Here is a 25704-nt window from a genome sequence, read left to right as displayed (position 1 = left end):
TTAATACCTCTGAACTGCTTTTAAGTAGTCGTTGTTTTTATTTGGTTCCAACTGGATACCCATAATAGAATCTATACAGTAATAACATGAAAAGAACATTTCATTATTTAAAATATTAATGTGCAATTGATTAAATAATAATTTTTGTACTATACTGCCCAACCTTCGGACCGCTAAAACTCGACTAAAAATCATTTTTGCAAAATATTGAGAAAGAAATTTTGAAGCTAATACTTTAATGTATTTTTAGCAATTTTTGAAAATGTTTTATTTTTATCGTTCTGTGGACCACAACTCACGTTACTTGGTTTTTTAGAATTATATTGTCATTTTTTAAATGTGGTTTAAAATTTTAATTATTTGAGCATTTGACATATAGTCTTTATTTTTTGTTGAGTAGCATTGACAAGGAGTCTTATTTAACCCTATAGAGTCACACTAGGTAAAATACACCCCAACGTTTTTTGACTTCGAAAACGATCCAGTAAACCAATGGAAATGGGCCTTGTGCCGTCATCTACAGGTAGTTGGGACCTTCAAGTATCGATCCCCGTCGGTGGTATATTTTTCGGCCCGTTAGTTCTCTCTCGGCATTTTTTTCCACAAAAAATCGCACCTTCATAACCTCAAAATTAATATACTTTTTGGAACAGCCGCATAAACTGTAATAATTAGTGAAAAGTGCGTCATCTGAGGATGAAAAAACCGTTTGAAAAATTAAAATATCTTAAAAATTGAAAAAGTTACATTAGTTTTTGTAAAAAGTCACTTTTCCGACTTATTTTTTTCAACAATTTTTTTACATATGTTAAATTAATTTTTTGCAAATCAAACCTATACAGCTTTTTTAATGAAGACTTAAACTACAACAGGAAATTTTTTTTTAAGGTCACCTACAATTTTTTATACACATGCAAACACGCTGGGGGTGTATTTCACCCAGTGTGACCGGTACGAGATTCTTGGGAAGTGTGACTCAATAGGGTTAAAACAGTACAGTGGAATAACTCAATTGAGCTCCAAACCCAAAATCAAATAAGATTATCTATTGACCCCCTTCAAACAATACAACTTTCATCTCATACATTTTTTTGTCAACCTCCTCTTTTATAAGTTATTTGACCGTACTGTTTTAAATGGAGCCTCCAGTGTATATCAAACATAATATAATATTGAAGATGAAAAAATTATTTAATTATCAAGCACGTGAGAGTAATTATCAGCTGCTTAAAATAACATTATATAATAAATATTTTTTAAATCTTATCAGTAAAATATGTTATAAAAAATACTAGACTCGCTATTTAGCTACACAACAGATACACACAACTGTCAAAATATATGCCATCCCGGGAAAAAAAGATTATATATAATTATATATAATTATATATAAATATATATGATTATATGTGTGATTATATATATGAAAGATGCTTTATATAAAATTATATATGGGTCCTTATATCATTATATATGAGCATATATAATTCCAAATATAACTAGATATGAACAATAGAACATATATGCATTCATGTATGGATACATATAAGATTTATATGGAAGTATATAACCCTATATGATTATATATAATTATATACCCAGAAAAAACTTCTTATTTATTTATATTATAGTTTATATTAGTAGAAATATGATTATATATGATCATATAAGAAATGGAAAATATAATCTTAAACAATATTATATAGCCATATATGAGAGTATATAATTATATTTGGCCATATATAAGCATATATGATTATATACTCGGGAAAAAATACCTCTTATTTGTTCATATTAGTAAATATATAATTATATATGGTCATATAAGAAATGGAAATATAATCTTGAACAATATTATATGGCTAAATCGCTTGAAGTATAACTTTATATAGTCATATATGGTTTTATATACTAGTATATTATCATGTGTGATCATGTAAAAGTATAATTATACCCGGGACAAAAATCCTTATCATGTCTTATATGCTCATATATGAATTTTGGCCGTATTTAAGCATATAAGATCTTATATAGTCATATATGATTATATAAGATTATATAAGGACATATAAAAAATATCTCTTATAGTGTGTTATATGCTCATATAAGAAGCTATCTTATCATATATGAATTTTGGCCTAATAAGAGTTTATATGATCATATATGATTATATAAGATTATATATAAGGACATATATATTTTAAATAGGTTTTAGAAAATTGTTATATATTTTCAAATGTTATTTTTTAAGCGTGCCATTTTATTATAAGAGTGGACTTCACGATATAACTGATACAAAAATTATGTCGCTCGGAGACAGCGTCGCGCGAGACAGTGTCGTATCTTTTTGATGCCGTTCTTATAACACTGTTTGTCAAATTTTAAATACGAGAAACAGATCACATCGAATGTTATCTATTGGATACTTTGAGATGCAATATTCTGGTCTGATCATATATAATCTTATATGACAATATCATTTCATATATGATTATATTATTTTCAGTTTAAATTATAAGGTGTATGTTTGCAAAATAATACGATTAATATATTTGTTTATAAGAACTATAATATATATTATATAACAGTTTTTTTCACGAATTATTATTGGTGATTTTACTGTTTATGAAAATATTTAATAAAAATTAATATATGTTAATTTAAAAAATTAAGTACCTTATGCAAAATTAGAAAAAAAAAAAAGAAAATAACATATAAGCAATGAGAAGTGCCGTTTTCGGTCGAAGCAGGTCTTGACGTTTTATAATATTTTACAATATCAATTGTTATTAAATACATGTTTCAGTTTTTTAAATTCGCACTGCGTGCCAATATGGACTTTGTCAGACTTAAAATGCAATACTTACCTGGTGCAATATTGTTTTAATTGGCCAGTTGGGTCGAAAATAAAACGACTTATTTAAAATGCAATTGTGTAAACTGAAACTATAAATAATATATTTTATATTAATTTGATATTGTCAAGTAAAATAATATACTAGAAGAATATTTATAACACTTATACAAATTTATATGGATAGATCCATTATAGAGTATTCATATATGATTATCTTTAACCTTGTAAATATACTTTTACATGATCACACATGATAATATACTAGTATATAAAACCATATATGACTATATAAAGTTATACTTAAAGAGATTTAGCCATATAATATTGTTCAAGATTATATTTCCATTTCTTATATGACCATATCTATATATATAAAGGAAGATGTCCTGACTGACTGACTCACTCACTCACTGACTCATCAACGCCCAGCCCAAACCCCTGAACCGAATTTTTACCAAAAGTATATGAAATAGGAGTAGAATTTTTCGGGGAGTGCCACTATGTGTATAGTTTTTTGTTACCGATTTTCTGGAGAAACCGGTTTTTCTAATTTTTTTAATTTTTTGGGAAATAATTCACCGAATTTCAAAGAATTGTAGATCAAACAGGGGTAGAATTTTCCGAGGAGTACTATGAAGTGTATAATTTTTTGTTACTGATCTTTTTGGAAACCGGTACGGAAATTTTTTCAATTTTTCGGGAATTTATTGACCGAATCTTAAAGAAGTAGGGGTAGAATTTTACGGGGAGCGCCATGATGTGTATAGTTTTCGTTACCAATCTTTTTGGAAGCCGGTATTTAGGAGTTGAATTTCCCGGGGAGTGCTATAAAGTATATAATTTTTCGTTACCGATCTTTTTGGAAACTGGTATCAGAAGTTTGACAAACTTTTCGGGAAATAATTAATCGAATTTTAAAGAATTGTATTTAGAGAAAAAGAGAGAGAGAGAGAGAGGGAGAGAGGGAAAAAGAGAGGGAGAGAGAAAGAGGGAGAGAGAAAGAGGGAGAGAGAGGAAGAGGGAGAGGGAGAGAGAGAGAGGAAGAGAGAGGGAGAGAGAGGAAGAGGGAGAGGGAGAGAGAGGAGGAGGAAAGAGGGAGAGAGGAAGAGAGAGGGAGGAGGAGGAGAGAGGGAGAGAGGAGGAAAGAGGGAGACAGGGAGAAAGGGAGAAAGAGAGAAAGAGATTATTTGCGTGTCTCATTACATATGTCTTCCGGGGTGAAGCCCGGGTACAGGTAACCAAAACAAATAAGTGGTTTTTTTCCCGGGTAATCTCTACTATTATATAAAGGGGAAAAGTTTGTACTGTTGTTCGGGGTAATCTTAGAAACTATTGGACCGATTTTGAAAGTATTATATATGAAGTAGGGATAAAATTTCCCGGGGAGTGCTATAGGGTGTATAGTTCTTCGTTACCAATCTTTTGGAAACCGGTTTTTCTAATTTCTTCAATTTTTCAAAGAAATAATTGACCGAGTTTTAAAGAATTGCATATAAAACAAGGGTAGAATTTCCCGGGAAGTGCCATAAAGTATATAATTTTTTGTTACCAATTTTTTTTGGAATCGGTATCCGAAATTTTTCCAATTTTTCGGGAAATAATTGACCGAATCTTAAAGAATTGTATATAAAACAGGGGTAGAATTTCCCGGGGAGTGCTATAAACTGTATAGTTTTTCGTTACCGATCTTTATTGGAACCGGTATCTGAAATTTTTCCAATTTTTCGGGAAATAATTGACCGAATTTTAAAGAATTGTATATAAAACAGGGGTAAAATTTCCTAATAAAGGGTTACTGATTTAAATCTAAAAAAATCTATGTAATTGTTTTGATTTCTGCAAATTTTGCGATATCAAGCTAATTTTTTTTTATGGATAGAATATTATTATATTGAATTTGGTGAGAATCGGTGATTACCGATTTTATTCCATGGTTTTTTAATTGAAAAATCGAGGTTCTGTGTACATCGCGAGCAAGCAATCTCAAAATTCCCGAAAAAACGCCTGGGTAAACCAAGGAATGTTGTCGCTGATCGGTAAGTGAAATATCGGAAAAGCGGAAATGACTCAATAGTGTGAAACTCGAGTAGAAAAAGACCGGTTACAACATGTTTAATCCACGAAAACATTTATGCGGTCCGATTTGAAATTAGAGGCATTTATAGTTATGACTCAAATTACGAATATCAATTTTATCCGAGTGTAATAATTGGAAAAATGGATGCAATATGTGATCATTGTCAAGTAAAAAAGTTTAAAACTTAAGCACCTAGAATGTGTTATTCATGCAGAAAAGTTAAATTACCGTCTTTAAATCAACCACCCGACACACTCCTTATGTTTATCCACAATAGAGCGGGGAGCACACACTTCTGCACAACGCATAATGCGTAAGCATAAGAAAACTGATTGGTCTATTTCCTTATGCACATGTGTATGGACCAATCAATTTTTTTATGCTTACACATTATGCGTTGTGCAGAAGTGTGTACTCCCCGCTTAAGGATATTGAAACACAAATGAAGTTGTTTAAAAAAAAAACGACTTCCGGGCAAAGCTCGGGTAACCAGCTAGTCATATATAAACTTTAAATTCGGATTATTTAATAGATGCCATTCGATAAGATTTGTTTCTTGTATTTAAAATTTGACGAACAGTGGTACAAGAACGGTATCAAAAGACACGGCAGTGTCTCACGTCAAGCAGTGCTAAGTTATAATATATGGAATAAATCATTTCACTTTTGATTCTACAGCTTTTGAAAAAATATACATCTTAATTTATCAATGCTTCATTATCGAAGTTAACAGTTTTTTTTAAATATATATTGACTATATATGGTTATATATGATTATATATATTTACACACAGGGTGGCCCATTTTAAAAGAGGCAGGCAAATATTTCGAAAAATATAAAACATACGGAAAAACGTTTCAGACAAAAGTTGTTTGGTTCGAAGGGGGACATAAAATGGTGTTATTGGTTTGACCTTGGATGGTCGTTTAAAGCTCACGGTGAACGACACCTTTAACTTCTTAAATGGAAACCCCTATTTTTCAATGCATATTCTTGTAGCTAATTTCGAGAGCTTTTCAAAACACTATAATAAAGTATTTTTTTGTTAAAAACTTTTGGAATTATGAGGCTTGAAAGTTCTAGTATTTTGACATAAAATACAAAATATCTTGTAAAACATTAAGTTTTCGGTAATGTTATCTTAATACTTTTATGCACAGAATAATGAGACAAATCAATTGGTATAAAAAAGGCATAGTTCCTTTAAAAAAAAAATGTAATTTGCAACACGCATCTGCATACTTTTTCTTAAAAGCAACTATGTCTTTTTTTCATACCAATTGATTTGTCTTATTATTCTGTGCATAAAAGTATTAAGGTAACATTACTGAAAACTTAATGTTTTACAAGATATTTTGTATTTTATGTCAAAATACTAGAACTTTCAAGCCTTATAATTCCAAAAGTTTTTAATGAAAAAATTCTGCATTATAGTGTTTTGAAAAGCTCTCAAAATTAGCTACAAGAATATGAATTGAAAAATAGAAGTTTTTATTTAAAAAATTAAAGGAGTCGTTTACGTGAGCTTTAAACGACCATCCAAGGTCAAATCAATGGCACCATCTTATGTCTCCCTTCGAGCCAAACAACTTTTGTTCGAAACGTTTTTCCGTATGTTTCATATTTTTTGAGATATTTACCTGCCTCTTTTAAAATGGGCCACCCTGTATATATAATATCATTATATATGTATATAATCTTTTTTTCCCGGGATGACAGCCGTTCATAAAGTAAGCTCAGCGAGAGAACCAATCGGCATCTCGGAAAATAATCAATAATTAACTTCGACATCTTCGAGAAGACTTCAAGAGATACGAGTATCGATTTAATATGCCTTTTTTTAGATAAGAATCTCATAAAAAATATAAAATAAAAATTTTCTCTATATGAGATACCAAAATATTCTTAATATAATAAATTTATCTTAACTTAAAATTAATAGTATTTACAAAGTATGTGTATGTGTGTGTTTGTGTATTTAAATAATATGGAAACTATTATATTGTTAATGTATGAAAAATCTTGTAATTATTTCGAAAAAAATTGTATTATATGTTAATAGTTTAAAAATATATCAAATTACATAATCATCTCACCACATGCTATTTTCCAAGCACAATTTGATATTTGTTCTAGAAGGATAATTTCTTTTCCATTTAAATAACCATCTTTTTCTAATTTATGTGTAAATATTATAGATTGTTGAACAAATACATCAAAGAAATTTCGCAACATGTATGAATTAAATGTTGGTGCAGCCAGTTTCCTTATTCGAGTCCACAAGGATGCTGAAATAGTTATTATAAAGCCTTAATAATAAGCCTTAATAATAAAGCCTTAATAATAATTAATAATAATTATTTATTATTGGCTAAAAACAATATGTAATGAACAATATCATAATATTCAAAAGAAAGACTAGTATGTATTAGAGATATTAATAAGAAATGGTTCAAGAAATTGGCGTTGCTAACAGTTAGTATTATTAAATAATATTAGAAGCTACAATAAAATGTAAAATATTATAAAATATAGTATAAATGTATAAATTATACACTATATGTATAAATATAACTGTATTATATAAATTTTTATTTTAATATATGTATAACTATATGTATAACTTATTATATGTATAACTTATTATATGTATAACTATGTATAAATTTTCCGGGGACTGTTATTGGGATTTTCAGTCGTGACGTCACAAGGCCAAGATGGCAGGCCTATTCCTGAAAGTAATAGAGCTGTCATATGTAAACACATATAAAGTTTACGTTTTTCATAAATAATTAGTGAAATAACGATGTGTGTGATAAAAAAAGTGCGATGAGTGAACACCTAGAAGACAGAGAGGCAAGATTTTCCCCTAGAGACACAAAAAATCGCGATTCTTGCTGTGTATTTGGCTCCAAAAGCTATGGATTAAAAGATACCTCTGTGCAATTTCACATGTTTCCACCTAAAGGAAAGTTCTATACTGAAAAAAAGACATGTTTGGAAATACAGAAGATCCCTTACGAGAAAAACACCCAATTTTTGATGTAATAATACCATCAAAGGTTTGGTGTAAATTCGGATCGTCAATTGACGGTCAACACCAAAATGAGGGTTAACCACGAAAAGAATCCTCAAATAGAGTACCCTCAAATGAGTGTAGTCCCCAAATAAGGTACCCTCTAATGAGGAAATTTACCCGACATAAAAAAATTATATTTATTTTGAAAACTATTTTTTAACTAAATTTGTTTCTTAAGAGATGCAACCTATGATTATAAATATTTTCTCGTACTTGAAAAACACACTTACCTTGATGGAATTCGAACTCGAGACCTCGGGACCTCTGGATAGTGAGCCAACCGTCTTACGTGGTAGACTACTTCTTAATTTGATGTAAGTGTTATATATAGTCTACATGTGTCATAACCAGCGCAAATATATAATTTTTCAAAAATTCTTAAGAAACAAATTCAGTTTAAAAAGAGTAATAAAATTTCGAATCGGATATACGAATATAATTTTTTCTTAATGTCGGATGAATGTCAAAAACCAGTGCCGGCTCATTACAAAATAGGCCTATTAGGCCAACGTCGCGCCGCGCGATTGAATAATGACATTCTTGATGTGTGTATTAATTGTACAAAATTTTACACACTTATATGTTGTGACGTGACATTTGCCGCGTCCTCCGCCCAGACGGTAGCTCGACCGAGGAGAAGGTCAGGGATGGCGCCTCGAATCGGGTCGAGGAAGGGCTACCCGCGTTAACTAACCTTTTCTAGCTAAATTCCGTAGGGATGACAGGTGGTGCCGGAGAGCGGGATCACCGACCGAATGTAACGACGATAGTCGCGACGAGGGAGGAACGGGCGCTCGGAGGACGCACGGTGGAATGGTCAGCCGGCGGGCGGGCCACCGGGACCTGCCACTGGAAAAGCGCCGAAAATGTCTCGCACAGCGTAATGGAGGATTCACACTGCGTCCGATGTTCGACGTACGACGATCCGACATCCAATAGAAAATTTTTGTCTCTAATAATAAATTCTGTTATTGGATGTCGGATCGTCGTACGTCGAACATCGGACGTGATCGGAGGCAATGTGAATCCTCCATAACACGGCCCCGCCGCAACTTAACCACGGGTGCACTACCGCGACTGCAGCGCGGGTGGACGACCTGCACGCTTTACCCGACGGCGCCCGGAGGGCCGAGCGGCGCCGCCACGGTCTGATCAGCCGGGCGGGAAACCGCGAGGGGCCCACGCACAACCAGCAGCCAAATCAAACGGGCCGCGGGAAAATGGCGGAAATTGTCTGCAACATCGGGTGCGTTTCGATATTCACTGTAAGTACTGACGATATGACGTCATTGAGTAGAACTGCAGAAGCGTTTCTATATTGCTGCTGTTACTTTCAGGCTGGAATAACGGAACGACGACCACAGTACTGCCAGTGAATGTCGAAACGCACCCGTATACGAGAGAAATATAACCTATCTTAACCTATCTTAGACACGACGTGACACGACGATAGGAGCACCTATTCTAAATATATAGAAAAGAATCTTGTACTTAAACAATAATATTGCAAAAGTTATGTCTATAAAATAAATAACAGTTTTCAGATTTATAAAAATATCGAAATTATTTATTATTCTATTAATTATATTAATTTAGTAGTAGTAGTAGTAGTAATCTTTTCGGGCTTTTTCCGCATCTTCGTAACTAACGATTATTGTATATTTTTCGTTGTTGCCTTCCAGGTCCACAAGGACCAAACATGTGAACCTGGCACCCGACTTCCGAAAAATTAATTTTTTTACAGAAAACATTAGCATTTTGTTTGTAGTTGTTTGTAGTAACAAAAATTTTGTTTGTAGTTTAATACATTAAAAATGATAAAAATTAAAAAAATTACTCGCACTCCACTTTGAGATATCTCAAATCCGTTTGCGCCATCTTCTTTAGAATCATTTGTAGTTGTTTGTAGTGCTTTTCTTTTTGTTTATAGTTGCACCATTCAAAAGTTATTATATTTTTGTAATAAACAAAAAGTGTAACTTTGCCAATTTTGGAGATATCTCAAATCCGCTTGCGCCATCTTCTTCAGAATCATTTGTAGTTGTTTGTAGTGCTTTCTTTTTTTGTTTGTATTTGCACCGTTTTATATATATCTAGTTATGATATTTTTGCAATATACCAGAAGTGTAACTTTGCCAATTTTGGAAATATTTTAAAACTAATTGCGCGATTCGATGTAGAATTGTTTGTAGTTGTTTGTAATAGTTTTCATTCCGTTTCGTTTAAAATATCTCCAAAATTGTCTCTCAAAATTATCTCTTTTTGTTTATTGCAAAAATGTAATAACTTTTGAACAGTGCAACTATAAACGAAAAGAAAAGCACTACAAACAACTACAAACGTTTCTGAAAAAGATGGCACAAGCGGATTTGAGATATCTCCAAAATTGGCAAAGTTACACTTTTTGTTTAATGCGAAAATATAATAACTTTTGAATGGTGCAACTATAAACAAAAAGAAAAACACTCTATAAACACCTACAAATGATTCTGAAAAAGATGGCGCAAGCGGATTTGAGATATCTCCAAAATTGGCAAAGTTACTCTTTTTGTTTATTGCAAAAATATAATAACTTTTAACAGTGCAACTACAAACAAAAAAAAGCACTACAAACAACTACAAACGATTCCGAAGAAGATGGCGCAAGCGGATTTGAGATATCTTCAAAGTTGGCAAAGTTACACTCTTTGTTTATTGCAAAAATATAATAACTTTTGAATGGTGCAACTATAAACAAAAAGAAAAGCACTACAAATGATTCTGAAGAAAATGGCGCAAGTTGATTTGAGATATCTCCAAAATTGGCAAAGTTACTTTTTTTGTTTGTTGCAAAAATATAATAACTTTTGAACAGTGCAACTACAAACGAAAAGAAAAGCACTACAAACAACTACAAACAATTTTGAAGAAGATGGCGCAAGCGGATTTGAGTTATCTCAAAGTGGGGTGCGAGTAATTTTTTAAATGTTTATAATTTTTAATGTATTAAACTACAAACGAAATTTTTGTTACTACAAACAAATACAAACCAAATGCTAACGTTTTCCGTAAAAAAATTAATTTTTCGAAAGTCGGGTGCAAAGTTCACATAAGTAAGGATCAATTTTTTCAAAGGTGCCGCCATAGCCGCCATGTTCTTACTGCGAATGCCTCACCTCGCGAGCCGCAGTAATGAAAGTAGGGAGTGACGACAAAATCTATGACGTCACATGAACATGAAAACACTTTGACAGCTTACTGCCGCGTATATTGGAACGGATTTACAGTGCTGCCAGTACTGCAAGTGAATAGCGAAACGCAGCCATCGCGAACAGGGCGACACCCACGACCAATCGGCGGGGCGGAAGAACCGCGAGCTTGAGGGCGCACGTGCGGGGGCCCGGCGTGGTCCCGCCGAGCCCATGGTAGAAATACAAGGGTATGCTCATACCGTGTCAGACCACTGCGCATTCCCACCACTTTTGTCTAAGTTTACGTCATATTCGTGTAGCATCGGAATGAATCGGATGTACTCGGTGATTCGCAATGGCTGCGTTCGCTCGGTTCGCTGTTTATGTCGAGTAATTCGTTTGTGATTATTACAGTGTACGCAATGACGTGTAATGTGAAAGGGTGTGGGAACTATCTGGCAAAGACCAGAAAGATCGAAGGAAATAAAATAAAATATTTTTCCTTCCCAAAGGATCCAGCACTGTTTAATAAGTGGCGTCAAGCATGCGGAAAAGAAAATATTTCACCAAAATATGGTTTGTACTTTTGTATAGATTTCTCTTGTTTATTATTATAAGCATATATTTAAGAATCTTAAACCTTGTTTGCTTCAGCTAGGATATGTTCGAAGCATTTTGCTGATGAAGCTTTTACGAAGCCCTTACAAGAACATCTACTAGGTTATTCACCTATACGAACTAGGAAGATACATCCTGATGCTATCCCGACGTTGCATCTTCATGCAGTACCTCCACTAACATCAAACGAAAATGTGTTAGCTGAAACAATGCCTTTGCCTGTATCAAATGAAGTTTCGATGGATGTTGAACAGACACCAGCATCGTCCAGTATAGAAGAACAGACACCAGCATCGTCCAGTACAGAAGAACAGACAGCAGCATCGTCCAGTACAGAAGAACAGACACCAGCAAAATATAAAGCAAAATATATAGCCGGATACGTAGCATTTAGATTTAAAAGCACAGATAAAACATTAGGTATTGAAACGCGTCAATTGGAAACAACGGGTGACCAAGATTGGCTGCAAGTTATTTCGCGAGGAAAATGTATGTATCCGAGTGACAAATTATTACAATGTGCTCGTATAATGAATATTGAGTTTGCTAAATATCACGGATCCAGTTTGAATAAAGAAAATCTTATATTTCAAAACTTAGCAAAAATAATAGAACCACAATTGAAAATTAAAATACCGAGAGAGGCATTACTATGCCTCATTAGGACTAGGACATATATTAGGCTGCGCGAAATGAACCGAGCGATTGCAATCGCAAATCACAGGCAAAAAAGAAGAAAGATGTCAAAATTTACTAATAAAAAACCTGTATATTAAATATTTGCATTTATTGTTATTTGATCTTTTATCTGCATCTTTCCTCTGCATATATAGTTCTTTATGTCGTACGCCACAATATATTTTTGTTTTGCGTCTCAGCTGACAATTCTTTTCCAATCGTTTTCCGACCAGTTTTGATTAAAACTAATAATTCGCAGAATTTTAATAATAAATGACTGGAAATTAAAATCTCGTTTTATGTGAAATTTTTCCGTACGTCGCAATGATTTTTATTCAATGCACACAATTCTTTTTTTCTTAATAATAATAATATTTTCTGTAATATCATATATTTAGACAAATCCACATAAAATAATTATAAAATTCGTCAAATAACAATAACGTTTCTAACATCTACAACGAGAGACAAAATCGGGAAACGATGAGCGTTTATCCGTATGTCACGTGCGTTTTTTTATATTTATATATTTTTGTTCATATATATTTATTTATTTATAAAACAGAATTTTCTCTCACATAAATGATCAACATTATTTTGTATTCACATATTGTCCGCTCAAAATGCTTTTATAAATGACTATTATAGATTCGCTGCTTAAATGTGCCGCTCAGTGTGACGTAAGGTTGGACAAGTCGCTGATTGGCTGGGTTCGGAAATATGCGCAAGAGCATACCCTTGTATTTCTACCATGGCCGAGCCGACGCTCCTCACTGTCGATCTAGCTGCGGACGAGGAGCCACCCTTGGACGAGCGCCCCGACGCCGCCGAGCAGCAGCGAGCAGCCTAATTGTAAGATCTCCACTCCGGTGCTGCCTAATAATTGAGGGCTCGATCTCGGTCGCGACCCGGCGCCAGTAAATGCGTATATCGAATAGATTACCGTGTGAATCGGCCTGATTACGTGTCGTATTTAGATACCGGCTCCCGCCGTTGTGGATGCCGGGAAGATTATCGCGGCTGTTTGTCGGGATCGCGGGCACGTGGCCGGCCGGGATCGTAGCCAGAAACATTTCCGAAAGTCCTACTCGATAGCTCGCGTACGATCGGCAGTCAATTCGCGGTTATCGCCGTGAGAGTTTTGTGAATCGTGGACGGAAGCGTGCCGCGGGCGGTACGCTCCGGTGCATATTATATTTAGTGTTGCGTATTCGGGTATATTGTTGCGTGTCGTGTGCGGGAGTCCCGTGTGCGTGTCGGGAGGGACCGCGCCGGGCACCTTGTGGTGCATCGCGAGCCTCGCGGATATTTTGCGTCGCGTGCGCGGGCAAATATCGTCGCGTCTGCTCGAGGAAGAATTTCGCGAGCGCGCCATTATATGGCGTTGCGTATCTTGTGTGCGTGTGCGAATCGTTTATGTCGAGCGTGTGAGGATTGTTATGTCGGGTGTATGAGAATCGTTTGTGTCGTGCGTATAAGAATCGCCGTGCGTTCGGGATCTGGGGATTAAGGCGTGGTCGCAGATTGGCGTTATCGCGGGGTCGCGCTTATACAAATTAATTAAGACTGCGGGGCTCGCTTGAGAGCTTCGCTCGCGAAGGGACTCCGCGCGTGCTGTAACGGCCGATCGGATTACCGCGTTGGTACCGGCCATTCGAGCGAGATCCGGCCTTGGTTTCCCGATACGATTTGTTCGTTCATTATGTGAAATATATCTGATTAATATTGTTTATCGTCGGACTTTATTTTGTGTGTTGCTTGCGTCACGCTCCTTCTCCACCTTCATCACTTTCACGCGGAGCTACGCCCTGAGCTCGCGGCGAGGCTAAGGAGACAGACGTTATCGAGACGTGGTGCGCGTCTATAATCGCACCTGGCGCCCAATAGAAAGGTATCGCCCAAGACCTCAGATGCGAGAATTACGGTAAGAGATGTGACTCGTCATCCTCGTGGAGCTATCATCCGGCAATCAGCAGGTTAATTTGTAGCCGCGCCCCTTCGGCCAGCGAGACCGAGGGAAATCGGGTTGCAATGTATATATGGAAACTTTTATTCCATAAAGCAAATGTACATTATTTCGATTAGGACCTGATTATATTACCCTACCAATATTTCATTAAAGTAAGAATACATGTCTTGATCGGAACCTGCTTATGTATCCCCAAGTTTTGGGGATACAAAATTCGAGTGTCGATACCGAAACTTTGGTGTCGACACCCAAAGTTTCGGTGTCGACACTGAACTTTTAGTGTTGACACTCAACTTTTGGTGTCGACACTCAAAGTTTCGATGTCGGTACCCAACTTTTGACGTCGATACTCAAATTTTGGGTGTCGACACCAAAAGTTCAGTGTCGACACCGAAAATGGAGTGTAAACACTCAAAGTTGAGTGTAAACACCAAAATCTTGGGTGTTTTTTTTTTGTAAGGGATTGATGTTTGAAAACAATGGGAGAGAGTATTGAAAATAGCAAAACCAGAGTGGATAACCAAAAAGTGGACAGTGTGTTCTTTGCACTTTGACAGGAGTGATTACGTTCTGCCTGGTAAGTCAATATGATAATAACTGAACAATAACAAGTAAAATATATTCACTGAATATTAATGAGTAATATTAGTTATAATAAATTGTATATTAAAGAACACACTGTCCACTTTTTGGTTATCCACTCTGGTTTTGTTATTTTCAATACTCTCTTCCATTGTTTTCAAACATCAATCTTCTCTATGTTTTCAAACATGTCTTTTTTTTTAGTATAGAACTTTCCTTTAGGTGGAAACATGTGGAATCGCACAGAGGTATCTTTTAATCCATAGCTTTTGCAGCCAAATACACAGCAAGAATCGCGATTTTTTGTGTCTCTAGGGGAAAACCTTGCTCCTCTGTCTTCTAGGTGTTCCCCCATCGCACTTTTTTTATCACACACATTGTTATTTCACTAATTATTTATGAAAAACGTAAAATTTATATGTGTTTACATATGACAGCTCTATTACTTTTAGGAATAGGCCCGCCATCTTGGCCTTGTGACGTCACGGCTACGTCACGACTGAAAATCCCAATAAAGTGTATAATTTTTCGTTACTGATTTTTTGGAAGCTGGTACCAACATTTTTCCAATATTTCGGGAAATAATTGACCGAATCTTAAAGAATTGTACATGAAGTAGGGGTAGAATATTTCCCGGGGATTGTTTATAATATATATATATATATATTATAGATGCAGTAATAGGCTGATACGATACGTTATGCACAAGACTGATGCAATGGACTGATATAAAGAATGTAATAACGGATCGTAACAATTAAGGCACGCGTGCACGCGGGACGTCTCTCTCTGAGGGCGAGTAGAACGGAACCGGATCTAACGAAATTAGAGGGCGTATGCGCTGCCGTCTCGAGCGCTGTCGTCCCGAGCGCTGTGGTGCAGACTGTCCAGAGCGGCCATCTCAACACAATGGAATGTTAATGAAATGATGATTTGCTGATCGTCTTTTGTTTTCAGGGTTTCGTAACTCTAGGCTGAACTGTTTAAAACGAGACTCAGTCCGTTCGACGCTCACCGCTCTTAGGTAGAATATAGGTCCAATGTAAGGAAAAATAGGTCCATTGTAGGACAAAATAGGTTCTATGTAGGTTCAAAGTAGGTTTAATGTAGTGACAAAGAAGATTTAGTGTTGGTTAAAAGTTAGTTCACCGTTAGATTCATAATCAGCGACCCCAAAAACTCCCGAGTAACGTGTTTCAAGTAAATCCGATAAATTAAACAAAAAATCAGTCCGTCATATTGGATCCGCCATTTTAAATTTCTCTAAACTGACTTCAATTTTGTAATTAGCGACCCCAAAAACCCACGAGTAACGAGTTTCAAGTGAATCCAATGAATTTTAAAAAAATCAGTCCGCCATATTGAATCCGCCATTTTGAATTTTTAAAATCTGACTTCAATTTCGTAATCAGCGACCCCAAAAACCCCCAAGTAACGAATTTCAAGTGAATCTAATGAATTTAAGAAAAATTTGTCCGCCATATTGGATCCGCTATTTTTATTTTTTTGAGAGACATCCAAATTTTAGTGCTATCTACTCACAAGTTATGTATCCTCTTTTTTCCATTAGAAACAACAATTTAATCATATAATTTGTGTTTTTAACTCATATAAAACGCCATATTTTGACCGCTATATTGAATTTTCAAAAGTACCACACTGTATTTGATAAAGCACACAAAAACAAAGATTTTAAGCCCTAAACCATTTTAATCGGTTCAATAGAATTTTGGAGACGGCCCTGTCCCGGTTGACATGGAACGTCCTATATATATGAAAGATGTCCCGACTGACTGACTGATTGACTCATCAACGCCCAGCCCAAACCCCTGAACCAAATTTTTACCAAAAGTATATGAAATAGGGGTAGAATTTTCCGGGGAGTGCCACTATGTGTATAGTTTTTTGTTACCAATTTTCTGGAAACCGGTTTTTTTAATTTTTTTAATTTTTTTAATTTTTCGGGAAATAATTGATCGAATTTTAAAGAATTGTATATAAAACAGGGGTAGAATTTCCCGGGGAGTGCTATAAACTGTATAGTTTTATGTCATCGATTTTTTTGGAAATCGGTTACAAAATTTTTCCAATTTTTTAGGAAATAATTGGTGAATCTTAAATTGTATACGACAGAATTGAACTTTAAAAAAATAATATTTTTAGAGAGAAAGAGAGAGAGAGAGAGAGACTATTTGCGTGTCTTATTACATATGTCCTCCGGGGCAAAGCCCGGGTAACCAGCTAGTATATATATATATATATATATATATATATATATATATATATATATATAGATAAGGGTAGAAAAAACTAAAGAATGTAATAAAATTAAAAAAATTGCTAATAGTAAAGAGGTTTCCAATTGCTGTTTAAAAAAATATATACTTACGAAATTACTTACTTACGAAATTTTGTAAGCTACAATTTTTATATCTACATAAATTTCCGTAAAGTTGATATTTTCCGAGTTATTTGCGAAAAACTGATTTTTGGGACCTTTTGGACCCTCCCCTCCCCGCAACGTAGCGTCCACACGTGGGGACTTTTAATATGTTGAATAGTACCCTAAAACAAGCCTGTTTACAAAGTTTCAGCCCAGTCAGTATTATTTCCTCGAGATCGACAAATTTCGAGTCATTTTACTGGGTCATGTTACTTATTTATACGTGATTGCTCCAATTTCCGCAAATTTTGAGATATATTAAGCTGAATTTTTTTATGGATAATTTTTATTGATAATTTTTCGTTACCGATTTTTTGGAAACCGGTTTGGAAATTATTCAAATTTTGAGAAATAATGAGTAGATATTAATTGACCAATTTTTTGAAACGAATGTCAAAATTTTTTTAATTTTTGGAGGATAAGTTTAATTTTTCGTAAATAGATAATTTTTTATTAATGGATCGATTTTCTTGAAACCGGTGCCAACATTTTACTAATTTTTTAACCGACTTCAAAAAAAGAAGGTTCTATATTCGGCGTATATGTATGTATATCCACGATTTTCTCTAAAACTACTGGACGGATTAAATGCGGTTTTCACTGTCCTATAGACCAATTCTCCAGGAACGTTTTAGTATATGAAATATCACGCTAGAACATCAGGGTACGGAGCAGTAAGGAAATATAAGATAATAATTATTCATATTATTCATATTAATTTAATGAAGCACTAAAAAAGTAACAAAATAACAAATAAGTAAAAATAACAAAATTTTTTAAAAAATAGAACCGATTTCAAAAAAAGCTCTAAAAAATATTTAAAAAAAAAATTGAAAAAAGCAATTGTTTGAAATCGGTGTAAGTTGGGGCCAAATTAATAATTACTAAATTAATTTGGCGCCGACTTCAAAAATTGAAAAGGATTCTTAAAAGTATTATTCATTTTGCACTGATTTCAAAAAATTGAAAGAAATTTTTAAAAATATTATTTTATACTTTTTAAAGCTTTTTTAATTTTTTTTTATTTTTTAAATATTGTCGATGATTTTGGTGAAACTGGTACCAAAAGATTACTAATTTTATGAGGATGGCTATTATGGGGTTAAAAATTGGAGGTTATATAGGGTTTTATTGGTGCTCTTAATTAATGGATGAGTTTGGGGAGAGGGGAATAGGTTTTGAGCCTTAACCCTATATAGGGTGAGTTTTATTTCGTGTGCCAATTATCTCGGAAAGTATTGGTTTCTTGGAAAAATGTTTCAGATGAAAGTTGAGAAGAGGCCAATAAACGTCTTATTAGATTTTGGGTCTGTGCTGGGCCCACCCAATAGAGTACAATAAGGCCCAAATTAAATTTTTTAAATAAAAATTTCCATTTTTTATTGTATCATCTTTTTCTACTAATTAATTTGAACAACTTTTGTCTGAAACTTTTTTTATTTGTCTTATACTTTTTGTGATATTTAAGAAGAACTTGGTAACTTTTTCAATATGTAGCTGACGATATATCTCAATAATTGTTTGTCGGATTGAAAAGTGGAACAAGACTTTTTGACTAATTGTTTTGATCTGAAAAATGTGCTGTTGCATAGTACCTCAACTTTTTAAATATTTGTGTACTTATATTATTTTTTAAATATTTGTGTATTTAGAAGCTCCAAAAAAATGTATATTACACAATTAAATTAGATATATATAGGCTTTGTTGGAAATCTACGAGTAGAAGAGAAGCGAGTTAAATGAGAGCTAGACGCAATAATTAATGCGCAAAAGTTTTTTTAATTTTTGTAAAATAACACCTAAAAATTTTGTGTATTATACACATATTTTCTAACATTTGTAAATTTTGCGCCGACTAAATTGTCAACGAGCTCCAGTAGTAAAATCGCTTCCTTGCCTCTTAATTAAATCGGTTGATACTAAATAGCTAAATATCTGTAAAGAATTTATTGCAAAAAATACTCAGAATCTTCCTCATTCTGTGTACGGTGTCGTATTAATTCGACAAACTTTTGCGCATCTATTACCGCGTCTGGTTCTCATTTAGCCTGATTCTCTTCTATCTGGTATATAAAAAAGTTTGAGATACAATTGCAACAGCATATTCTTGAGACCAAATCAAGTAAAAAAGTCCTGTACCGCTTTTTTCCTTTAATAAACAATTATTGAGATATTGTAAGCTAAAATTAAAAAAATTACCAAATTTTTCTTAAGTATCTTAAAAAATATAGAGAAAATAAAATAATGTTTCAGATACAAAAGTTCAAATTAATCAGTAGAAAATGATGATACAATAGAAAATAGGAGTTTTTATTTAAAAAATTTGACTTGGGCCCTACTGAACCCAACATGGGTCCTAAACCAAATTCGAATAAGATCATCTATTGGCCCCCTTCGAGCTCTATAACTTTCATCTAAAACACTTTTTTATCAATTCCTTCCTTTATAAGTTATTCGACCATGCTGTTTCAAATAGATCACCCTGTATATTCATAATATTTCTTATGGTACAATGTTAATACGTTATAAATGTAATGCTAGAATATAAACGGTTCTAATAATAAATTTTGAATATTTCCTTAAATTAATTACAAAGAAAGTAACTACATGTAAATTACGTACTTATAAAAAGCAATTATAGTATAATGTTTTACTTTTGTAGATATATCTTACCAGGAGCAGTGATCAATCCCATACCAAGTAGAGGAACAATTTTATATATCATACTTTTCTCTATACAATTTCTGCTGTGTAAAATAGTCTAAAAACATAAAAAAAAACATTTAAAAAATTATAAATTTTTCACCGCATTATGGTGACGTTTGCGCGTTTGTTTCATTCGCGTAATTAAACATAATATATTTTATCAATTGTAAACTAATCTGAGTTATTTAAGTTGTTGTTAGTTAATAAGTTAATATTAGTAATAAGGCTATGTATGCATATAATACATATTATGTATAATTTATATAAAGTAGCTGCTTATTATGATATAATGAAAACATTATGGTGCAGTAAACGTTCTTTCATTACTTTTGCGTCATCCGGTTCGTATATTCCAATAAATAACTTGCTGCCCAACCAAAATTGTAAAGGAGATGAGTAATCTTCTGACATCTTTAATAGAAGATTCACAAATTCTAAAAATTTTAATATATCTTAGAGATATTTTTCTATGAGGTTACTTATTTACATGTTATTATTACATAAATTTTTATTTATTACATAAATAAAAATTACATATATTTTAATTATAGGGGAGACCAGGAAAGAAAGTGACAACGTGATTTAAAATCTGTTGTTCCTATATACGAATCTATCCGCTGTCGTTTTTTCAATGCCCTTCCCACTTCATTGTCAGTAGCGCGCAAAACTCATTGTCAGTGATGATGAAAGATTATTGCATCGACGCCATAAAAACACGACCAAAGTAAATATTTTGTTTTTTTAGTTTTTAAATATTTTATTAGAAATTTGGTTTATTTTCTTATTTATTGATTATTATAAATTAATCACTACTCCTTTAAGTAGCTTGGTACATGAAAACAATATTTGGAAATTAGTTTTTTGTAAAAAATCAATGTGTGTGTGTGTGGGTTGTGTGTTTGTTTTACCAATTCTGGTAGAAATATCAGTCAGGATGAAAGTATTAGTCTGTCTTGTCCTAAAAGTAATCATTGTTATTGGTATAAATTTGTATTTATTACAGAAGTCTAGCAACGTCCGAAATATGAACAGGCGGCAGCGACATATAAGAAGCCTATACTAGACCGACTTGCACTATAATAACAAATTTATTAAATGTTTGCCATAAATGTTTCTCTAAGTAGTAGTACTTCTTTCTCAATTTTATAGCAAATACCAAAGTATTACTTACTTTTCTTTTATTAATTTTTTATTTTTGCTTCTTCATAGAGGAAGCTTTTGTTTTCGTGACTTTCGTATATGAACCTTTGATTGCATAAAGTTGGGTCTAATCTGAACCAAATTTAAATGAATTATATATGAAATAAGGGTAGAAGAAATTAAAAAAAAGATTGTTTTTTGATGCTAATATGTTCAGAGTGTTCTAAAATGTTGAAATATTGCATTAAAAAAAGATGTCAGTATGTATGTGTGTATGTGGCAGATTTTTTAGAAATGTCCGTTGTTGCTCTAACTTTCGCAAATATTGAGATATTGGGCTGTTTTTTTTATTTTTTTAATTGATAGAGTATTATTTAAGGAAGGTTGGTATTGAATTTGGCGATGATTGGTAAAGTTCTTTTTAAAAAATTTTTTTGAATTTTTTTAGAAATGTCCGTGGTTGCTATAACTTTTGTAAATTTTGAAATATAGGGCTATTTCTAATTTTATTATATTCTTCTGTCTTTTCTACCCCTATTTCATATATAATACTTTAAGATTAGGTTGATTATCGTATCTAATAATCGGTAAAAGGGTTTTTTTTATAAAATTTTGAATTTTTTGAGGATCAGTGAAGGAATTACCGATTTCTGCTTAAAAAGTGTATAAAATGTACATGTAATTTTATACATATAGAGTATCATTAAAATAAAGTTGTTTTGAATTTTGCAAGGGTCGGTGAAAGGATTATCGATTTTTGCTTAAAAAATGTGTGTTATTTAATGGATAAAATATCATTTAAGAAAGGTATTGAATTTGGCGAGGCTCGGTGAAGGAGTTACCGATTTTTGCTTAAAGAGTTACATGCATTAGTTATACATGTAATTTTATATAGAGTACTAGCTGGTTATCCGGGAGTCGTGGCAATTAAACCCATCCTCGAAAAATGAATTGAATTTTTGAATCGGTTTAAAAAAAATAAATTGTTATCGAAAAATAATATCCATCGTGGCAATTAAACCCATCATCCTCGAAAAATTAATAAAATTTTTGAACCGTTTTTAACTAAATCGATAAATCGGTAGATTAATGTAAAACCATTCCCCCGGAAAATTCTACCCTTGTTTCATATATAATTCTTTAAGATTCGGTCAATTATTTCCCAAAAAATTAAAAAAATTTCGAATACCGGTTTCCAAAAAGATCGATAACGAAAAACTATACAGTTTATAGCATTCCCCGAGAAATTCTACACCTGTCTTATATACAATTTTTTAAAGCGACGTCTACAATGGCAGCAGGAGTATACAGTACGTAGATGTAAGATGTAAGCAGTAAACTATTGACCAACCATAGTCGATTATTCTTGAATTGTAAAAATCTCATTAGTCAATAACTTACTGTTTACGTCTTACTGTATACTCCTGCTACCATTGTAGACGACGCTTAAGATTCGATAATTTATTTCCCAAAAAATTCGAAAAATTTTTTATACCGATTTCCAAAAAGATCGGTAACAAAAAATTATACATTTTATGGCACTCCCCGGAAAATTCTACTCCTGTTTTATATACTTTTGGTAAAAATTTGGTCGAATAGTTTAAGAGTGTATAAAGAACAGACATACAGACATTATATTTTATATATACACTTTTTAAGCAGAAATCGGTAATCCCTTTACCAATCCTCAAAAAATTCAAAATTTTATAAAGGAAGAATCTTTTTTTACCGATTATTAGATATACCGATAATCATGTTACATTTACATCTTATACACTTTTTAAGCAGAAATTTGTAATTTTATCAATCCTCGCGAAATTAAATAACAATCTTTCTTTAGTGATACTCTATCCATCAAATAACTTAAGGTAGATTGAGGCGAATCGGATTAATATATAAGTTTTAAGACAATTTTCGTTAGTGTTTTATTTTAAACGAGCTATTTTATCGTGGTAATTAGTAATCCGATTTGCCTCGGTCTACCCTATACATTTTTTAGGCAGAAATCGGTAACCTTTTTACTAATCTTTGCCAAATTCAAAACAACCTCCCTTTAATGATACCTTATATATAAGATTACATGTATGACTTGTACACTTTTTAGACAAAAATTGGTAACCCCTTCATCGATCATTGCCAAATTCAACATCAATCTATCTTTAATGATACTCGATCCATAAAAAAAAGTGTGCAAGTAGAAACTTGCACATTGCTTCTTCATAGTTTTTAAGTGTGCAAGTAGAAACTTGCACATTGCTTCCTCATAGTTTTTAAGTGTGCAAGTGAAAATTTGTACATTGCTTTCTTATAGGTTTTAAGTGTGCAAGTAGAAACTTGCACATTGCTTCCTCTATGAGGAAGCCAAATTAATAAATATCTGCTAATAATTACGCATAAAAAAACAGGCTTCCTCATATTTTAGTTTATATTAATATCGATCTCAAGATCTTAGAAAGTTATCTTTCAAATTTTGATTATTTACAGGCATAGGTATAGGTAATTACTAATTACCTAATCTTAATTTAGAAATTGTTTATGTTGTAAAGAGAAAAATCATTGTTATGTTAAAAACTTTCGTTGATTATATGTTTGTATAATTTATGTTCAAAATAATTTAAACTGCCCAGAAGTATTATATAATTATTTGAGAAAAGTATTTTTGTCTTCAAGCAATTATCAAGATTGATAAAACGTTTTGCTACTTTGATTATGTTTGTTTTTATTTTATTTTTTACTATGTTACAATCAACTCTGAGTATTGTTACAACCAGTCCTAGGGATAGGGACAATAGATATCAAATTTTGATTTTCATAAAATTTTATTTTTCTATTTAATTATAACATGTGGTTAGATTTTACCTATCTCATAATGTAGAAAGAATGTGTTTACTTTATAAAGGAGAAAAAATTTTTATATGCAAACAAGCAAATGGAAAATATTGATGTAAATAAGCAAATGTTACGTTTGTTTTTCCTGGTTTCCATAATATACAGGATGGTCACTTAACTTGAGCATTTGAAATATTTCATTTATTTTTGATGATACGAAAAAATGTCTAGGCAAAAATTTGCACTGTTTGAAGGGTCAATTATGATAACAGAAAGTTTTTTTTCATAATTATTTTTTTAGGAATATTAAGATCAACGTCACTTTTTTAAGTGAAACCATATGTTTTTGTATGCGCCACTTTATGGCCAAAATCGAGGAGTTTAGAGACTTATGACAATATGATCTTCAAATAATTTAAAACATAAAAAATTACGTATGTTTGATTATTTGAAGCTCATGTTGTCATAGGTGTATGAACTTTTTTGAAGTCGGCCATTAGCGCAGGCAAAAACATGGCATATGGTTTCATTAAAAAAAATAATTTTAATTTTGATATCTCGAAAAAAATGACTTTAAAAAAACTTTTTCTGTCATCATTCTTTGTCATAACAATAGAGAATTTAGACAAACATAAATTACAGTATAAAATGAAGTTAGAGACTGTCGTTAGAAGGCTGCCACGTAATGTTGGTTAAATAGATTACGCATCATTAACCGTGACAACTCTTACAGCCCCATCTTAATTTTGACAAACTACTTGTTTCAGATACTTACATATACTAAAAATCTTTAATTTTATTTAGGTATTTTTATCTGTAAGTTTGGAGGTGCTCATAAAAAGTTTGAATTACATTTAACTAAAACATTTAATTATATTTAATTCTGTTGTTAATATTAAATATTTTTATATATCTGATTTCGTATATAATTGTATTAAGCTTTATACAATAATTTAATTTTATAAATAATAAATTTTTTCTGATAAAATAATATCTAATTGTAAGAATCAATTTGACGGAAAAAATAGCCTTAAACATTCTTAAAAATACCTTATACATTTTTATTAAACTAAATCTTATCTTTAGTCATTATATTAAATTAATAATACTCTGAATCATAATTAATTTTATTTGAAAAATTAAATTACTTTTACTTTAGAAAATTTTAATGCCAATTTTTTAATTTTGTATAGTTTGAAAATATTAATATATCTGTAGTTTAAAAGTATTGGTATTACCTTCACGACCCAGCAAAATATGAAAGTTACCAATAAATGGCAATGTTCTTGGTCCTGGTAAATTATTTAATCTTCTAATAAAAAACACTTTGTGGCAGCAGTACCAAAGAAAGTAACTTATAACAACAATTGCCAGAGAAATCAATATACCATTTACAAACAACATTGTAGTAAGTAATAATCAATGCAAAGTATTAATGCACTTTATATGAATGCTACTACCAAATGAGGATATCGTTGACTTGGTGATCCTTTTATTATATTTCCCCACTCAAGCTAATGATTCTGACGTTTATCAACACACTCTTGCGTGAATC

At 32.5% G+C, this 25704-nt stretch overlaps 2 protein-coding genes across 3 annotated transcripts; one reads left to right on the top strand and one right to left on the bottom strand.

The window, feature by feature from the left end:
- Positions 1–25617, bottom strand: LOC112456522 (cytochrome P450 4C1-like). Its single transcript, XM_025019119.1, has 5 exons — positions 25388–25617; positions 20508–20614; positions 20148–20235; positions 7032–7223; positions 1–71 (listed from the first exon to the last, which is right to left on the bottom strand). The coding sequence occupies exons 1-5, from the start codon at positions 25551–25553 to the stop codon at positions 1–3; spliced, it is 624 nt and encodes a 207-aa protein (XP_024874887.1). The 5' UTR covers positions 25554–25617.
- Positions 11489–12581, top strand: LOC112456520. 2 transcript variants are annotated; one of them, XM_025019116.1, is made up of 2 exons: positions 11489–11760; positions 11843–12581. In XM_025019116.1, exons 1-2 carry the CDS (start codon positions 11729–11731, stop codon positions 12576–12578), a joined length of 768 nt encoding a protein of 255 aa, XP_024874884.1. In that variant the 5' UTR covers positions 11489–11728; the 3' UTR covers positions 12579–12581. The 2 variants fall into 2 exon arrangements, with proteins under 2 accessions (XP_024874884.1, XP_024874883.1); XM_025019115.1 differs by having other exon boundaries at positions 11839–12581.
- Positions 25618–25704: the final 87 nt, after the last annotated feature.

The sequence above is a fragment of the Temnothorax curvispinosus genome, unplaced genomic scaffold, assembly GCF_003070985.1.
Source record: "Temnothorax curvispinosus isolate PA1 unplaced genomic scaffold, ASM307098v1 QBEX01006928.1, whole genome shotgun sequence".
In the NCBI taxonomy this organism is placed as follows: Eukaryota; Metazoa; Arthropoda; class Insecta; order Hymenoptera; family Formicidae; genus Temnothorax; species Temnothorax curvispinosus.
The sequence above is the reverse complement of the archived record's forward strand: the minus strand, read 5'-3'. Positions and strand labels throughout refer to the sequence as shown.